This window comes from Papio anubis, chromosome 17 (genome assembly GCF_008728515.1).
Source record: "Papio anubis isolate 15944 chromosome 17, Panubis1.0, whole genome shotgun sequence".
NCBI classification, from domain to species: Eukaryota; Metazoa; Chordata; class Mammalia; order Primates; family Cercopithecidae; genus Papio; species Papio anubis.
Window position 1 is genome coordinate 23,753,602 of NC_044992.1, and position 16,750 is coordinate 23,770,351.

Here is a 16,750-nt window from a genome sequence, read left to right on the forward strand (position 1 = left end):
AAAATGTTATGTTTCAGCCACGTATCTGTCTCTCAGGTTTTTAGAAAATATTTATGAAGAGATCACTATTTAATTTGACGGATCTCTCAGAGAGTTGTTGGAGAATGTGATTCAGAAGACCAAGAGTAATCTTGTATTTCCTCCTATATGAATATGATTTTGATATTCTACTTTTCAAATTTATGTAAATGAGAACTTAAAAATTAAACCTATTAAGGATAGATACTACCTTCAGAACACTTGTTTTATGTAGACACACACACATGTGATAGGTATGTGGAGGAGAGTACCAAACAATTATTTCTCTGGTTTCCTGTAAGTTGTTACCACAGTGTATTTCAACCATTAATTAATTTGAACTTTTTCAAGACTATTTCTATTGTGTAAAGAAAGTATTTCTATATGTCAGTATCCTTAATTCTTCCTGGAACATGGTGAGAGTTTATATAAATATATAAATTGAATACCTCCATTTTAATGATCTGCCTAGTCCATGTGTATTGAAATTAACTCATTTCTTATGTTCTCTCTTCCTTTGGCTCAGAATTCAGAATTTTGTTTTTATTCAGAATTGCTTCCCTCTTCCACATATGTTGCAGTTCGCTATAGTAAAACTAGTTGAAAGAGACCTTAATATATGAGGACTGATAGTGTGGTTGAGAAGTGTTGGTGGAAGCACTGGGATAGGGAATTGAAAAAAAAAAAATTATATTGACACAATTGTGTATCCTTAGGGAAGGCTATAAGCCAAAAAATCTAAGCAAAATATATATGTATACACAGACATTATATATATATACACACTACATGTTGTGTATATATAAATATATATGTGTATATATAGTATATATAGACATTTCCAGTATATGTATAAATATATATATAGTGTGTGTATATATATATTTTTTGAGACGGAGTCTCACTCTGTGGCACAGGCTGAAGTACAGTGGCACTCTCTTGGCTCACTGCAACCTCCACTTCCTAGGTTCAAGCTATTCTCATGCCTCAGAGTCCCGAGTAGCTGGGATTACAGGCATGCACCACCATGCCCAGCTGATTTTTTTGTATTTTCGGTAGCCGTGGGGTTTCCACTATGTTGGTCAGGCTAGTTTGTCTCCTATCCTCAAGTGATCTGCCCACTTTGGCCTCCCAAAGTCCTGGGATTACAGATGTGAACTACTGTGCCTGCCCTAAGCATAATATTTTAAATTTTCTTATTGACCCTTGACCATATTCCAAAATTATGGAGACAGTGTTGTAAGTTTTCTACTTAAAATCGAAGGTGAGCTAGTTGTTTTAGCATGGTATTTTCTGTTAACTTGTGATATGCTATTGTTCGTGTAAAATGGAGTGAAAGAGCTAAAGAGCTGTTACATAGAATTATGGAATTGGGAAGATGGGCAAATTTTAAGCTTTTCTTGAATCAGTTTTTTCCAGTGGTCTTATTACTTTGACTGCAAATTACGAGTATATCAGCCACACCGATGACTGAATGGTGAGGTGCGGGGTGGTTTATTGCCTTGTTCAGTTTCACAACTTTTCTCCATTAACATTTGTAATTGAGAGGTAATGATAAATGTATTTTGGAGAATGATACTGATATTATTGGCCTCTGTTTGATTTAATACTCTTTGAAGATAGCCTAATGGAAATGCTAATAAGTGGGCCTGGTATAACTTATATAATGCATAAAATGTATATTACCTTGCCCTGCTCTACTGTTGAAAAATGTGTACGCATTTTCATTACATTTACGATTTAAAAAATAATGCTATTTATATTATTGAACAATTGTTTTCTTTATTTCCTTCAATGATTTTACAGATGTTTCTTGATTCTTAGTTTTAAATCAAAGTAAATTGAGGCAGTTTAAGAAGAACTGAGCTCACAAGTACATGTTTGTCATATACATAGTTGGAATAGTTAAGTGAAAGAAAAATACTTACCAATATGTTGTAAGTGAAATTTTGTAGAATTTGAGGAATCTTAAGTATTTTTGTTCCCGTGAATATGACTTATTTAAATGATTTAATACTTCTCAGATTTTTATGTTAGAGTTAACATCTGTATTATTTGGTTAGTCTATAAACAAGAAATAGGCATTGTAATGTGAATTCACAGGTTTTTGTTTTTTTTTGTTTTTTTTTTTTTGAGACGGAGTCTCACTCTGTTGCCCAGGCTGAAGTGCAGTGGCCGGATCTCAGCTCACTGCAAGCTCCGCCTCCCAGGTTCACGCTATTCTCCTGCCTCAGCCTCCTGAGTAGCTGGGACTACAGGCGCCCGCCACCTCGCCCGGCTAGTTTTTTGTATTTTTTAGTAGAGACGGGGTTTCACCGTGTTCGCCAGGATGGTCTCGATCTCCTGACCTCGTGATCCTCCCGTCTCGGCCTCCCAAAGTGCTAGGATTACAGGCTTGAGCCACCGCGCCTGGCCCACAGGTTTTTATGAAGTCTGTTTATGTATTGTCCCTATGTTTTAGTGTATTTGCATCTGAGAGTGCTTGGATTGCAGTTACAGAATTGAGCGTAGCACACGATTGTACAGATTTTTGTTCTTTGCCATCTTGCTCAGTGTTATTAAAATTCTTATCCACATACAGATATCAAGACTGTTAGGTGAAATAGTAATGTGGAACAGCATACCTGCAGGATAACTTATCCATTGATTGTTAATTGTAAAGTATATATTTACTTTACAAAGTAGAGATTTCAGTGTTAACACCAAAGTTATCAAACTTGGTGTCATTAGCGGGACAACCTCGCTTTTTGTGCTCATGGTGCGATGTAATGTAACCTGTAGTGAATCCCCTAAACTGTTTAACCTCAATCTAATCAGACCATTAGGTTTAAATTTTAGCTTACAGAAAATATACAGGCTGGGCGCCATGGCTTACACCTGGAATCCTAGCACTTTGGGAGGTCGAGACAGGCGGATCGCTTGAGGTCAGGAATCCAAGACCAGCCTGGCCAACATGGCGAAACCCCATATCTGCTAGAAATACAAAAATTAGCCAGACTTGGTGGCATGTGTCTGTAGTCCCAGCTACTCAGGAAGTTGAGGCAGGAGAATCACTTGAAACCAGGAGGCAGAGGTTGGAGTGAGCCAAGATTGTGCCACTGCACTCCAGCCTGGGCCATAGAGCGAGACTCCGTCTCAAAAAATAAATAAATAAGAAAATACACAATACAGTAACTAGAAGAGCAAATCAATCTATGTCACTGGAAAATAATTAAATAAAGGATATAGAACATTCTGTAAGGCAGCTGACCCACTTAAAGTCATGGGAAATAAGAGTGGTGAATATGGGCTGGGGGTGGTGGCTCATGCCTGTAATCCCAGCACTTTGGGAGGCCAAGGAGGGTGGATCACTTGAGGTCAGGAGTTTGAGACCAGCCTGGCCAACATGGCAAAACCCCGGCTCTACTAAAAGTACAAAAATTAGCTGGGCATGGTGGCGGGCGCCTGTAATCCCAGCTATTCGGGAGGCTGAGGCAAGAGAATCACTTTAACCCTGGAGGTGGAAGTTGTAGTGAGCTGAGATTATGCCCTTGCACAGAATAATGAAACTAAGGAAACATCCTATTGCAATTGGTGAACTTTTTTGGATCCTTATTGAGTAAAAATGGCTACGAAAGACGTTTTGGGGGACAATGGTGAAATTTGAATTCAGACTTGGTATTAGATGACACAAGGGAATTGTTTATTTTTCCTTGGTGTGTTAATTGTATTGAAGTTATATTAGAGAAAATTCTTACTTTTAAGAGATGCCAGGTCACATGGGATGAAGTATTATATTTATAACTTACTTTGAAAAGATTCAACCAAAATAAAATTACTTTGAGTAAGTAGTGTCTGTTTTGGTCAGTCTTCACAAAAGCAAGTGTGAATGCTCACCCGGGAATTTACTTAAATGTTAAGACAGATGACACAGTGCACTCATCAATCAGTATGAGTTAAGTTGTTTCTGTAATTGTAGAACTCACAACAAAATGGGGATTCCCAGGGAAGGGCTCATTTGATGAACAAGAGAGCAACAGGAATGGGAGAACTAGTAAGGATGGCAGGGGGATTGAACTTTAATTGTGATTATGGGGTCAGAGATGGAACCATCCTCTTTATTAAACTATCTTTAGACAGATGTAGCAAATATGATAAAATGTTAACAGTTGTTAAATCTAGGAAGTGTGTATATAGGTGTTCATTATTTTTGTTCTGTGTGTTTGAAAATTTTCATAATAGAAGTGTTTATAGATCAAATTAAAGTTTTAGAATAATGTGATTATTTCTATTTTAGCAACCAAAGGACACAATGAGATTAGATGAAACGATGCTGGTCAAACAGTTGCTGCCAGAAATCTGCCATTTTCTTCACACCTGTCGTGAAGGAAACCAGCATGCAGCTGAACTTCGGAATTCTGCCTCTGGGGTTTTATTTTCTCTCAGCTGCAACAACTTCAATGCAGTCTTTAGTCGCATTTCTACCAGGTTAGTGTGTAAATCCACATGGGACTAAAGTAATATGAATACTGGAAGTCTTGATTTTGACTACATAAAAAGTTAACAGAAATGAGGATTTTTGTTTTTGAGACAAATTCTGTTGCCCCTCACAGCAGCTTCAACCTCCCAGGCTTAGGTGATCCTCCTACCTCAGCCTCCGGAGAAATGAGTTTGTCTAGGCTTTCGTAGAAATTTTATGCATTAATATCTTCGACATTTTAATTGTGTAATATTGTGATATTGATATGTGCAATTAAATAAGAGCACTGTTATGAATGTGAAAGTCTAAATTTTACATTAAAATACCTGCCGTGAGCAGGCTTTAAAAAACAATACTAGGTATGAACTTTTGGTTTGGCTTTTTAAACATTATTCCTTTAAATGAAACTACCCAATCAGATGGAATAATTGATGAGAGTAGTCAGAATTCAAATACTTTCACAACTCTACCCTTTATCACAAGATCTTAGGTTACCAAAAAACAAAACAAAAACAAAAACAAAAAAAAACCTAAGTGATGTGGAAACACAAGGAAGTGAATAATTGCGAAGTAGAATTCTCCAGAAAGTGGACTGTGTTTTAAGTGTATGTAAAATACTGCCATTTATTGAGTATTTACAGCATTTCCTTTGCTGTCTCATCCTCACAGTAACCCTGATGATACTTCCCCCATTTTACAGGTGAGCAAACTAATACTCAAAAAAGTTAAGGTGATGTGCCAAATAATGGAGGACCCAAAATTTCTAAGTCAGACTGGCTTTAGAATTCATATTAGTTTCACTATACCAGATTGCTTCCCTATCTATTTTAGCCACATTTTGATGAAATCCTTTTTATAAAATATACTTCTGTTTTTAAAGATGTATCAAAAATATAATTCAAGCTTTTATTGATGACTCAAAATCATCCTGAGCATTAGTTGTGATATGCTACATACAGGTGGAGAAATTAGTATAGGTGTAGTGCCCAGTGGGATAGAATTATAAGTGACAGTAGCAAGTAACTCTGCAAATTGTTGTTATGCAAATGATTTGCCTTTCTCAGGCGAGTAAAGTCAAATGGGTTATTAACTTAATTAGACACTATAGCACAAATTATTTAGTGATTCATGAATCGAAGACTAATACCAAATAGAGAAAAACAGTCCTCTCTGTTGATGCCTGCATCTTTGGCTTGTCAGTGTTGTATGAACAGTGGACTTTATTAGTCAGATTTACTGATTCCTTTGTTGTTTTCCAGCAAGTGTGAATGACAACATACATCACCATTTGAGAATTTGTGTTATGTTTTTTTGGAGGAATTGATTAACTTCAAAGTCCTGCAATCTTTTTAATCAACAATGACATTTCTATAATTAAGATCCTAGGCAGCAATATTTTTCAACCTCAACACAATTTTTGATCGAAAGAAAATTAAAGTTTTATTTAATGGTATATTATTGGTAATCTTGAGTGATATATATATGATAGAAAAATATTTTCATGAAATCTTTTGAGCAGTAACATTTTATATTCTGAGTAATAATACAGTGGTTGAGTCAGCAAGGTAATAAATACCTACAGAATAGGAGGGTGGAAAACTGTATTTAATAAAAAACGCAAACTGTTTTCATTTAGGTGACTGCTTGGCCAGCCTTACTATTTGAAACACCTGTTACATTGAAGGTTGAAAGTGATACAAAAAAACCCAAATGTCTTTTAGTCTATCAATGCATGAGCTGCTTTATAGAACACAACAAATGTGCCACCTTGGAAAATTCTAGAAAATTTCTAGTCACCAAAGGTTTTACTTTATGGGATTTTGCAGCATTAGCACATGTAAAAAATAAGCAACTTTTGTTTATTTCCTGAATCTAGTTCACTGTTGCCAGAATAGAAACCAAGTGTCTAAAATTTTGTTAGCTTTTAGAGGACAGACTGCTCAGAAATGGCATCTATGAAATAACATTGTTTCAGACAACTGCATTTGCAGTTTCATTTAACTTGTGTCAGAAATAGGAGCTGATCTTGTTGAAGGATCACTCATCTAAAAGACCATTATGATGGTTTACTTTAAGTGGGAACATCTTACGCTGTCACAGTATTAGGTGACTTAAAATATGCATGTGGCTTGAATGGCAGTTCTTTCTAAAGATTGATTTTATGTTTCATATATAATAGATGAATCAGTATCATGAAGATGTTTCCTGTTTGTCCATTCTCCCCGTCAATGTTTCTCCTTTAAGATTTGGTTTTTTTTATTTCTGACCTTTATTTTTCTTTAGGGGAAGATAGGCTACAGATTTATTTATTTATTTTTTTTGAGACATAGTCTCTCTCTGTCACCTAGTCTGGAGTGCAGTGATGTGAACATGGCTCACTGCAGCCTCGACCTCCTGGGCTCAAGAGATCCTCCCACCTCAGCCTCTCGAGTAGCCAGGACTACAGGCATGTGCCACCATGCCTGGCTAGTTTCTTTAATTTTTTTGTAGAGACAGGGTCTTGCCATGTTGCCGAGGCTTGTCTTGAACCCCTGGGCTCAAGGGATCCTCCTGCCTTAGCCTCCCAAAGTGTTGGGGTTACAGGGTGTGAGCTACCATGCCTGGCTGGCTATAAATCTTAAGATAGCTTTATTTTTCTCCTGGACTATACCATTTTCTGTGGCTCATAGTACTATTTTATGTAGAGGAGTAGCTGCTTTCTCCACAGAATTACTCCACAACTGCAGTAGATCTAGTTGTTTTGTAGTGAGACGGTGCTTCAGAATATCTAATTTGATATACCACCAGAAGCAGAAGACCCAATGACTTTAAACGTCATTTGGTTCTTTACAGTTTACCATTTGGTTCTATATAAATCTGTTCATTATGGTTTCTTACTCCTTTTATAAAAATAGTTTTCAGTTTTTTTCTATGTCTCTGATCATTTAAAACATATTTTACATTCTCTTTAGTATTGTTTAATATTGATTTGTTTGTGCTGATTCATTCATAGCGAATTGTTTCATCTCAGTTTTGGAATCCTTGATTGGAAAGTTATCTTTAGTGGGGCCTATATTTTCTTTGAGAATCTTTTGTAGTCTTGGGCTGAGGGAATGTTCTAGTGATGGTTTTGCATTTGCATTTGCCAGGTACCCAGTTCTGGAACTATTTTTTTCTTAATTTCTCTGTCCCACCCTGTATGGGCAGTATAAATTTGAACTGTAAACTCTTAGAAGGTAAACAGCTCTAGATGACTTTTTTCACTTTATCCAAAGTTTAGGCAGAGCAGGTAAGCTTCATTGTGCTGGTAGATATTTTTTCTTTTTTCTTTTTTTTTTTTGTGGGGGGTGGTGGTGGTGGGGGAAGTGCATTGTTCTTTCTAGTTCATATTTTATGCAGGGGCCCGGTTAGAATCCTGAATTATTAGGTTACAAGGCTTTATATCCAGTCTCCATGTGGATGTTAAGCCCCAAGCTTCTAGGTTAAGGAGATCAAAAACCTCACTCATCTTTCCTTTGTTGCAGGGCCAGACCATGTACTCATGTACTTAAATCTCTGGTTTTCAGTTTTCTTCTTTTCTGGACCTATACATTTAAAGTATCTTTCAGTATGCCTAGTCTTTCTAGATGGTTTAGTGATGGGTTTTCTACTCTTCATTTCTTTTGCTCAGACTACCCTTTATCTGATTTCTCTGCTTCAGAAATGATGTTTAACCTTCACAAAATACCTACTCCCAATAAGGGTACCAGACTATAAAAGTGACAAAATTTTTCTTCCATTTTTCACAAGCAAACACAAGAGTCAGCTTTTGAAAAGTTGGTGTTGCTGATCTGTGATGTTGTGTTTTCTAAGGAGCCGTACTCCATATTTCTATGCTCTTTGCAGCAGCTGTGGAATTTTTAGCATTGAGGACAACCTCATTCCCAGCTTGAAATGCTGAGCTTTTCTTACCCTGATGATAGGAAGAGTGTTCATGTAAGTGCTTAGAATAGTTTTACTGTTAGCTGTAGGCTAATTAAAGCTAAAGTGAGTGAAAGGAAAATTTGAGAAGAAAGAATAGGATTGATTACATTCTTATCAACTGAAGGTTTAGTGTAATGATTAATAACTCAGTTGCAAATTGCACTAAATGATTGAAATTCAAGTTACTTCTTATAAATTATAAGACCACATAGTATTTGTGCCTTTTCTCCATATCTCTATTGCTGCATTTATAAAAGTTAGCAATTTAATTGTGCTGCTTATGTTTTTGATGTCTATTAATATGAATAATGAGTATGCCTCATTAGGTAGCATAATTTAATAGGTTAGCAATACCAACTTTTGAAAATCTGAGCGCTGTGGTTTTTGATGTAAAATGGAAGAAAAGTTTAATTGCTTTTATTAACATTTAGGCTAAGTGAATTTCTTTTATCAGTTTAAAAGTATCTACATATTTGTTAAGTGTTAAATTTTTCTACATTTGTGATAACTTCATATTCAGCATAAGAGAAACTTTGGTTTAAACAGATATTCCTGTCCTTATAAGCTTACATTCTACTGTGAAGGAGGGATATTAATCAAATAATTACATAAACGCATGTACATGTACAAACTGAAAAGTGCAATGAAAAAAGGCTTACTCAGTTTTCAAATACAAAGTAAATGTACCCTGTGAATATAAAGTTTCATTCGTGTTTCAGAAATCTAGTTGATATAAGTAGAAGTTAGTAAAATCCAGCTTACTTATTATAGTTTTACTTTTAATTAAAATTATACTTTTACTTGTAATTTGAAATATGAATTTTGAAAACTGTTCATTGTGGAAAAATTAAAACATACACATAGCAGAGAGAACAGTACTTCAGTTCCCCATGCATCTCTTACCCTGCTTTAACTGTTTCCAGCATGCTATGATTTCTCTTCCTCCCTTTTCAGTAATTTAAAGCAAACCCCAGACATCATTTCACCTGTAAATATTTCAGTATATATCTCTAATAAATAGATTTTTAAACATTTAACTATAGTATTGTCATACCTATCAAGAATCATAATTCCTTAATATCATGTATTGCCAAATTTGTGTTTAATTTTTTTTCATTATCTCAGAAATGGCTTTTTTATTTGTTTTGTTCAAATTAAGATACAAACAGGATGCATACTTTGCAATTGGTTGATATTTCTCCTGAGCCTCTGTTAATCTGTATCATTTCTTCATTTCTTCACCTTGCTCTCCTTTTTTTCTCATGCCGTTTATTTGTTGGACTGTGCTATTTGCCTTATAAAACTTTCTACATTCTGTATTTGGGTTTCACTGGATTCAGGTTCATTTGGCTGGGAGGACAAGAATACTTTACTGATGATGCTGTGTGGTTCCTAAAGCATCACATCAGGAAACATGTCCTATTACTGACTTTTAATGTTATGATCAGTGGTTGGATTTCGATGTTATCAGTGTTATGCATTCATTATACAGTTTCCCATAAATTTGTACCTAATATTTTTGGTAATCACTGATGATCACTGCCTGGATTCCACTTCACTGGGGGCTGCAAAATGAAGTTTTCTATTCTGTCATTCATTCTTTATTTTAAAATTGTGACTTCTGTGAAAGATTTTTGCTTCATTGTGTGTTTAGTTATCTTGCCATAGAGTCCATGTAGGGAATGCAGGATACAGACTTGACTTTCATTTTTCATTATCAGAACGAGTTGGTACCCTAACAGTTGTGAAAGGTTACCCATGAGTTTTTTCTTTCAATATTACAACAGGCTTGTGAATTTTAATTTATTGTATGTATTTCCATTGTAGACATAATTCTTTTGATCCTCAGATTATCCCATTTTTGACAGTTGAGATGCCTAAAGTCCATACCTGTGTGATATTTGACATGACTCTGATAGTTGTTGATAGTTTCCTTGTTTTCAAGCCCAAGGTGACCTGCCCTCATCTTGTAGATCTCTTGCCCCCATCCTGGAATTAAATAATTTTCCCAAAGAACCCTGGCCGAAAGTTGGAAATATCATTTAGACACCTCAGTCTTAAGGATAAGGATGCTACAATGCTACGTTTACTGGATTATCATGGTTTCTTTTATCATATCCTTTAAGTTAGTTATGTTCCTTTAGGATTTTATAAGAAATATTTATGGCTTTATTTTTATATGTGTCTTTACTCTTATGAACTCATCTTTGGGGGAAGAATCTGTTGAATTCAGAATTTAGAGATACTCTAAGACTTTTTTTGTTTTTGTTTTTTTTTTAAAGAGACAGGGCCTCACTCTGTTACTCAGGCTGGAGTACAGCGGTGTGATCACAGCTCATTGCAGCTTCAAACTTCTAAGCTCAAGAGATCCTCCTCCCTTAGCCTCCTGAGTAGCTGGACCTATAGGTGTGTGCCATCATGCCCGGCTAATTTTTGTATTTTTTTTGTAGAGATGGTGTCTTGCTATGTTGCCCAGGCTGGTCTTGAACTCCTGGCCTCAAGTGATCCTCCTGCCTTGGCCTCCCAAAGTGCTGGGATTACAGGTGTGAGCTACCACACCTGGCCCCTAATACTTAATTTGATAAGTTATTTTTGGTTTTTACTTTTTAGGTTACAGGAATTAACTGTTTGTTCAGAAGACAATGTTGATGTTCATGATATAGAATTGTTACAGTATATCAATGTGGATTGTGCAAAATTAAAACGACTCCTGAAGGGTAAGTTTAAATGTATAATATATCTGAAAAAAAATCACTAGGTCAAAAACCAGTATCATGAATGTACTAATTATATTAATTGTGCTGAACTAGAACACCAAACTGGATTTCATAATGACATTTCCTTGTGAAATAGCCAGTAATAACATATGGTTAATTATTTTTCAATCTTTGAAAATAATGCAGTAGAGAAAATGAGCCTTTTAAATCTTGGCAATGGAAAGTTTTGCTTAACTACAATTTTTGTTTTCAATACAGAGAATGCGAGGGTGCTCTTATTTCATTTTTCTGGAATTTGATTTCCCAAGGGTGGCTATAGGTTATAGAAGCTATCTGTTTAGCTATTATAGTGCTTTAAAAAGATTGTCTGTAGTAGGATATCAAAGTTTTATTGCCGAATGGAATGAGGAGATTGTGATGTTATGGTGAGAGGATGAAGTGAGCCAGAGATTTCATTTCTGACATTTCTGTTTTCAGCTCTCTTACTGACTTTACAGCATTACAAAGTCCCTTAACCTTCCATTGCCTAGTTTTGTCTCCTTGTTAAACATGTCAATAGTAGTTCCATATATTATAACACCTAATATGTGACTTTAAAGCTTTGGAATTACTTTACATGATTATGTGGATTGAAATAAACTATCAGAAGGAATTGAGATAAATTCTGTGTTAAGCAGTGATGTGTTCGTGTAAATCAGATATCAGTGAGTATTCATAAACTGAGTATGATCAGGAGGAATTGAGATAAATTCTGTGGTAAGCAGTGATGTGTTCATGTAAATCAGATATCAATGAGTATTCATAAACTGAGTATGAATATCTAAATTTCATTTTACAAAAAATGTTTTTTAGTTTTTGGCATTATTAGACCCTGGCTAATTTAGATATGAAACCTTATACAGTTCACACATATTTTTATTTGTAACTCAAGGAATTGTCAAACAATAGCATTTTTAATATCTGACCTAAAACAGATTGAATGTTAGCTTCAAAAACATCAGTTCTGCAATATAATTTTCAAAATACCTGGTTTTGTTTTCTTAATATTTGCTTTAAACTCAATAACTATCTCACCAGAGATGTAAAAAGGCAATACCTGTATAGAGGAATAATATAAAGCTGTGTTCTATTTATATTACTCTTGTTCATAATTTATGATTTTAGGTCATTACCATTGTGAAACCAAGCAGCAATTAAATCAGTGTTCAATAACTTTAATAAAGGAAAATATAGGGATGATTTTAGCTGTTATGCCAAGATAGGAACATGTGGACAGCAATTATTTTGGATTATAATAAACCACCATTGAATTAATAGTTAAGATTTACAAGATTTTAATATCTATTATTAAGCATTGAGCAGTTGAGGAACTGAATGGTAAAATTTAGAGATCTCTATAAGTTAAAGTTAAGAAGTATTAGTGGGATTTTATGATTTTCATAACTCTTCAGTGATGTTTTGGAAACAAGTCTAGCCCAGGTTGCCTGTGAATGGATGTTTAAAACAATAGAAATGTTCAATCCATAATAATTAATTGAAATGGCTCTTCTGTCCAAATAAGAGAAGCTAATTGAATATGTGGATAAATGACTTTCTTTTATACTGTAGTAACTTTCCCATTGAATGCAGCTCCCTCATGAACATAAATTTAGAGTATATGCTGATAAATATATGAAGTGTAAAACCAATATTAAATAGGTCAGCAAAAGATGGCTCTTGGTGACAGTGATAAAAGGAATGCACCCTTTCAATAATGAGTAGTAAAGGTAGTAATGTGTTTTAAATACAATTCAACAAGCTTTTGTTGAGAAACTGTGTATAAGAAGCCATGCTAAGTGCTGGGATTACAAAAATTAATAAAATAGGGACTCTGTCCCTAAGGAGCTCATGGCATGGTTTATGAGACAAATGATATCATTATCAAATTATTTGCAAAAAAAGCTATGATAAACTTAAATAGGGTGAGTGTAAAGTGAGAGAAGAAGTATATAGTTGTCTGAGGGGATGGGAGATGAGCAAGATGTGAAGGTACAATAATAGGTCAGATCATTTTAATAAAAATATGGCCAGGCCTGGTGGCTCGCACATGTAATTCCCACACTTTGGGGAAGCTGAGGCGGGAGGATTGCTTGAACCTGAGCAACACAGAGAGACCCCCATCTCTACAAGAAAATAAAAATACTAGCCAGGTGTGGTGACACGCACCTGTAGTCCCAGCTACTTGGGAGGCTGAGGTGGGAGGATCACTTGAGCCCAGGAAGAGGTTGAGGCTGCAGTAAGCCATGATCGTGCCACTGCATTCCAACCTGGGTAACAGAGTGAGATCCTGTCTGTATGTCTGTTTTCTCTGTCTGTCTCTCTGTCTCTCTCTCTCTCTCTCTCTCGATATGCCTATCTGTATATAGATATATCGATCTGTATGTATATATCCAGATCTATCTATGTATACTATATAGATCTGGATATATAGATAATGTCTATATCTCTAAATAGATATATCGAGAAAGAGAGGGAGAAAAACATTTGTTACATTTTCAGTCTGTGCTGGGCCTTGCACTATGCAGTTTGCATGCCTTTTCTCATCAATTCTTGCAATAACCCTGTGAAGCAATACTAGTATTATCATCTCCTGTGTAGATGAGGAAACTGAGGCCTAAGTAAATTTCCAAAGTTACAGAGCTAGTAATCAATCAGTAAAGATTGAGTTCACATCTGTTCATCTCTAGAACCAAAATACTTGACTGCTGCACTGTTGTGCTTATGAGTTATGAAGCTTTATTTTAGTGGCCATGGGAAGTGATAGAAAGGCTTTAAGGTGGGGAATACCTTAATCAGTATTTTATTTTAGATATACCACCTTGCTTGAAATTTGCAGGATGGCTTGGTAGAGGGTTACCTGACCTTCTGGAACTTGGTTATGCAGTAATATAAGTGAGAAATAATGAGAGTTGTGGATATCCAGATGATGGAATGGGGTAGGATGGGGATGGGGACCAGTTTGATAGCTATTCAAAGAAGTGGAGGCCAGGCTCGGTGGCTCACGCCTGTAATCCCAGCACTTTGTTAGGCTGAGGTGGGCAGATCACCTGAGGTTAGGAGTTTGAGACCAACCTGGCCAACATGGTGAAACCCCATCTCTACTAAAAATACAAAAAAATGGGCCGGGCGCAGTGGCTCACTCCTGTAATCCCAGCACTTTGGGAGGCCAAGGCGGGCAGATCATGAGGTCCGGAGATTGAGACCATCCTGGCTAACACAGCGAAACACCATCTCTACTAAAAATACAAAAAATTATTCGGGCGTGGTGGCAGGCGCCTGTAGTCCCAGCTACTCCTGAGGCTGAGGCAGGAGAATGGCGTGAACCTGGGAGGCGGAGCTTGCAGTGAGCCGAGATCCTGCCACTGCACTCCAGCTTGGGCAACAGAGGGAGACTCTGTCTCAAAATAGAAATAGAAATAGAAAAGAATAGAGAACAGAACAGAACAGAAAGCCGGGCATGGTGGCCCGCGCCTGTAGTCCCAGCTACTCGGGTGGCTGAGGCACAGGAGAATCGCTTCAACCTGGGAGACGGAGGTTGTAGTGAGCCGAGATCACGCCATTGCATGCCAGCTTGGGCAACAAGACTGAAACTCCATCTAAAAAATAGGAAAAATAAATGGAATACATAGCATTTGGTAGTCAATTTAGATATATGAGGTTAGATAATCACCAAATATTACAGAATAAGCTGATTAGAGCAGAAAAAGGAAGGAAAGGTTGATGGCAGAAGAGAGGGTTTGACCAGGAAAATGATAAATTCAGTTTTAGATCTTCTGAGTTTGAGGTATCAGTAGGGTATCCAACAAGAAACTTGTAGAACTGGAAGATACTTTAACTTTGAGAATAGATTACAGTATATAACCCATTTAAGATGTCATAAAGGTAAAGTTGTTGCTAAAGAACACTGTGAAGTGTAATGTCATTATTTGGAAATCAATGGAGGGTGAGAGCAAAGAGAATTCAAAGGAGTACTTTTAAAAACTGATTTGGAGAGTAACTTATTTGCACATCCAGAAAAAAGACTCATCTCTCTCTTAGACACTTATATAGATGTAATAAAAACCTTTATCACTTCATTAAAAGTCAACAGGAGAAGTTCTTTGCAGAGGGACCATTGCCAGTAAAATTATTTATAGACAGGTCATTTTCTCCAGACATAAATCTTTTTCTGGATGTAGACTATAAACTTATAGAAGAAGAAATTAAAATACCCAATATATTTATATAGAGAAACGTTTACTGTTACTTGCGTTAAAATGCAGTCTACTATTTTGAACAATCCAATTAACAAAATAAAGAAAATGAACATGCTTTTGTGATGACAAAGATACGATGAAGGCACTTTCGTATGCTGCTTGGTGATAGCAGCATTTGGCTCAACCCTAATGAAAGGCAACTTGGTAATCTTTATGAAGGGCCTTAAAAATATTCATCTCTGTGACTGGACACTTCTAGAGATTCCTTATCTTAAATAAGCAGTGATATGGGAAAATATTTTGATAAAAAAGTATTTATTAATTTTATTTATAGTAGTGAAATAACAGAAATAACTTCAGTGTTAAAACTGGAAAACATTTAAATAACCAGTAACTTAATACAGTGACTTAAATATTATGAGAGACATCAAAGCATACTGAAAAGACTTTGATATTAAAGCCCAATTCAGTCATTTATTAAATCTGTAACCTTAGACACACAGTTTGCTCATCTGTAATATTTTGAAAGCATTAAGATTCCAAAAGAATTGACTAAAAATACATGGTATGTTTTGTTTGTGTAATAGTTACTATTGCATATAGAGCCATCAAAAATAGGCCAGGTGGGGTGACTCACGCCTGTAATCCCAGCACTTTGGGAGGCCGATGTGGGTGGATCACGAGGTCAGGAGTTTGAGAACAGCCTGACCAACATGGTGAAACCCCGTTTCTACTAAAAATACAAAAATTAGCTGGATGTGGTGGTGCACGCCTGTAATCCCAGCTACTAGGGAGGCTGAGGCAGGAGAATCGCTTGAACCTGGGAGGCAGAGGTTGCAGTGAGCCAACATTGCGCCATTGCACTCCAGCCTGGGCAACAGAGCGAGACTCCATCTCAAAAAAAAAAAAAAATATATATACACACACACACACACACACACACACGAAGAGTTTTTACTGACAGAAAAAATTAGGGACACTATGTAAAAAGAACGGGTTTGGTATAGCCTACATGATCTCAATTATGTTAAATGTATTTGTTTTCTACATGCATAGGAAAAGTGATGGAAGAAAAACCACCAGATGTTAACTGTGATTGTCTCCAAATGATAGAATCATTGATGGTTTTAAAAATTTCTCTTGAACACTTACGCTTTTGCTTCCTTTCTTTTTTTCTTTCTTTTTTTTTTTTTTTTGACAGAGTCTTGCTCTGTCGCTCAGGCTGGCATGCAGTGACATGGTTATAATATACTGTAGCCTTGAAATTCTGGGCTCAAGCTATCTTCCCACTCCTGCCTTGCAAAGTGCTGAGATTATAGGCGTGAGTCATCGGGCCTGGCCCTGTATATGTTTTAAAAATTTTTTTATTATACTTTAAG

The 16,750-nt window shown here is 36.1% G+C and overlaps 1 protein-coding gene across 7 annotated transcripts in view; it reads left to right on the forward strand.

Moving 5' to 3' along the window:
* Positions 1-16,750, forward strand: part of NF1 (neurofibromin 1) — a 290,127-nt gene that overhangs the window by 70,381 nt on the left and 202,996 nt on the right. For 6 of the 7 annotated variants that reach the window (XM_003912563.5, XM_003912562.5, XM_009190060.4 and 3 more), the window contains exons 4-5: positions 4,295-4,485; positions 11,030-11,136. In XM_003912563.5, coding sequence (XP_003912612.3) covers positions 4,295-4,485; positions 11,030-11,136 — 298 coding nt within the window. Of the gene's footprint in view, positions 1-4,294; positions 4,486-11,029; positions 11,137-16,750 lie in introns of those variants that run through there. The other variant, XM_021928903.2, reaches the window with a different exon arrangement.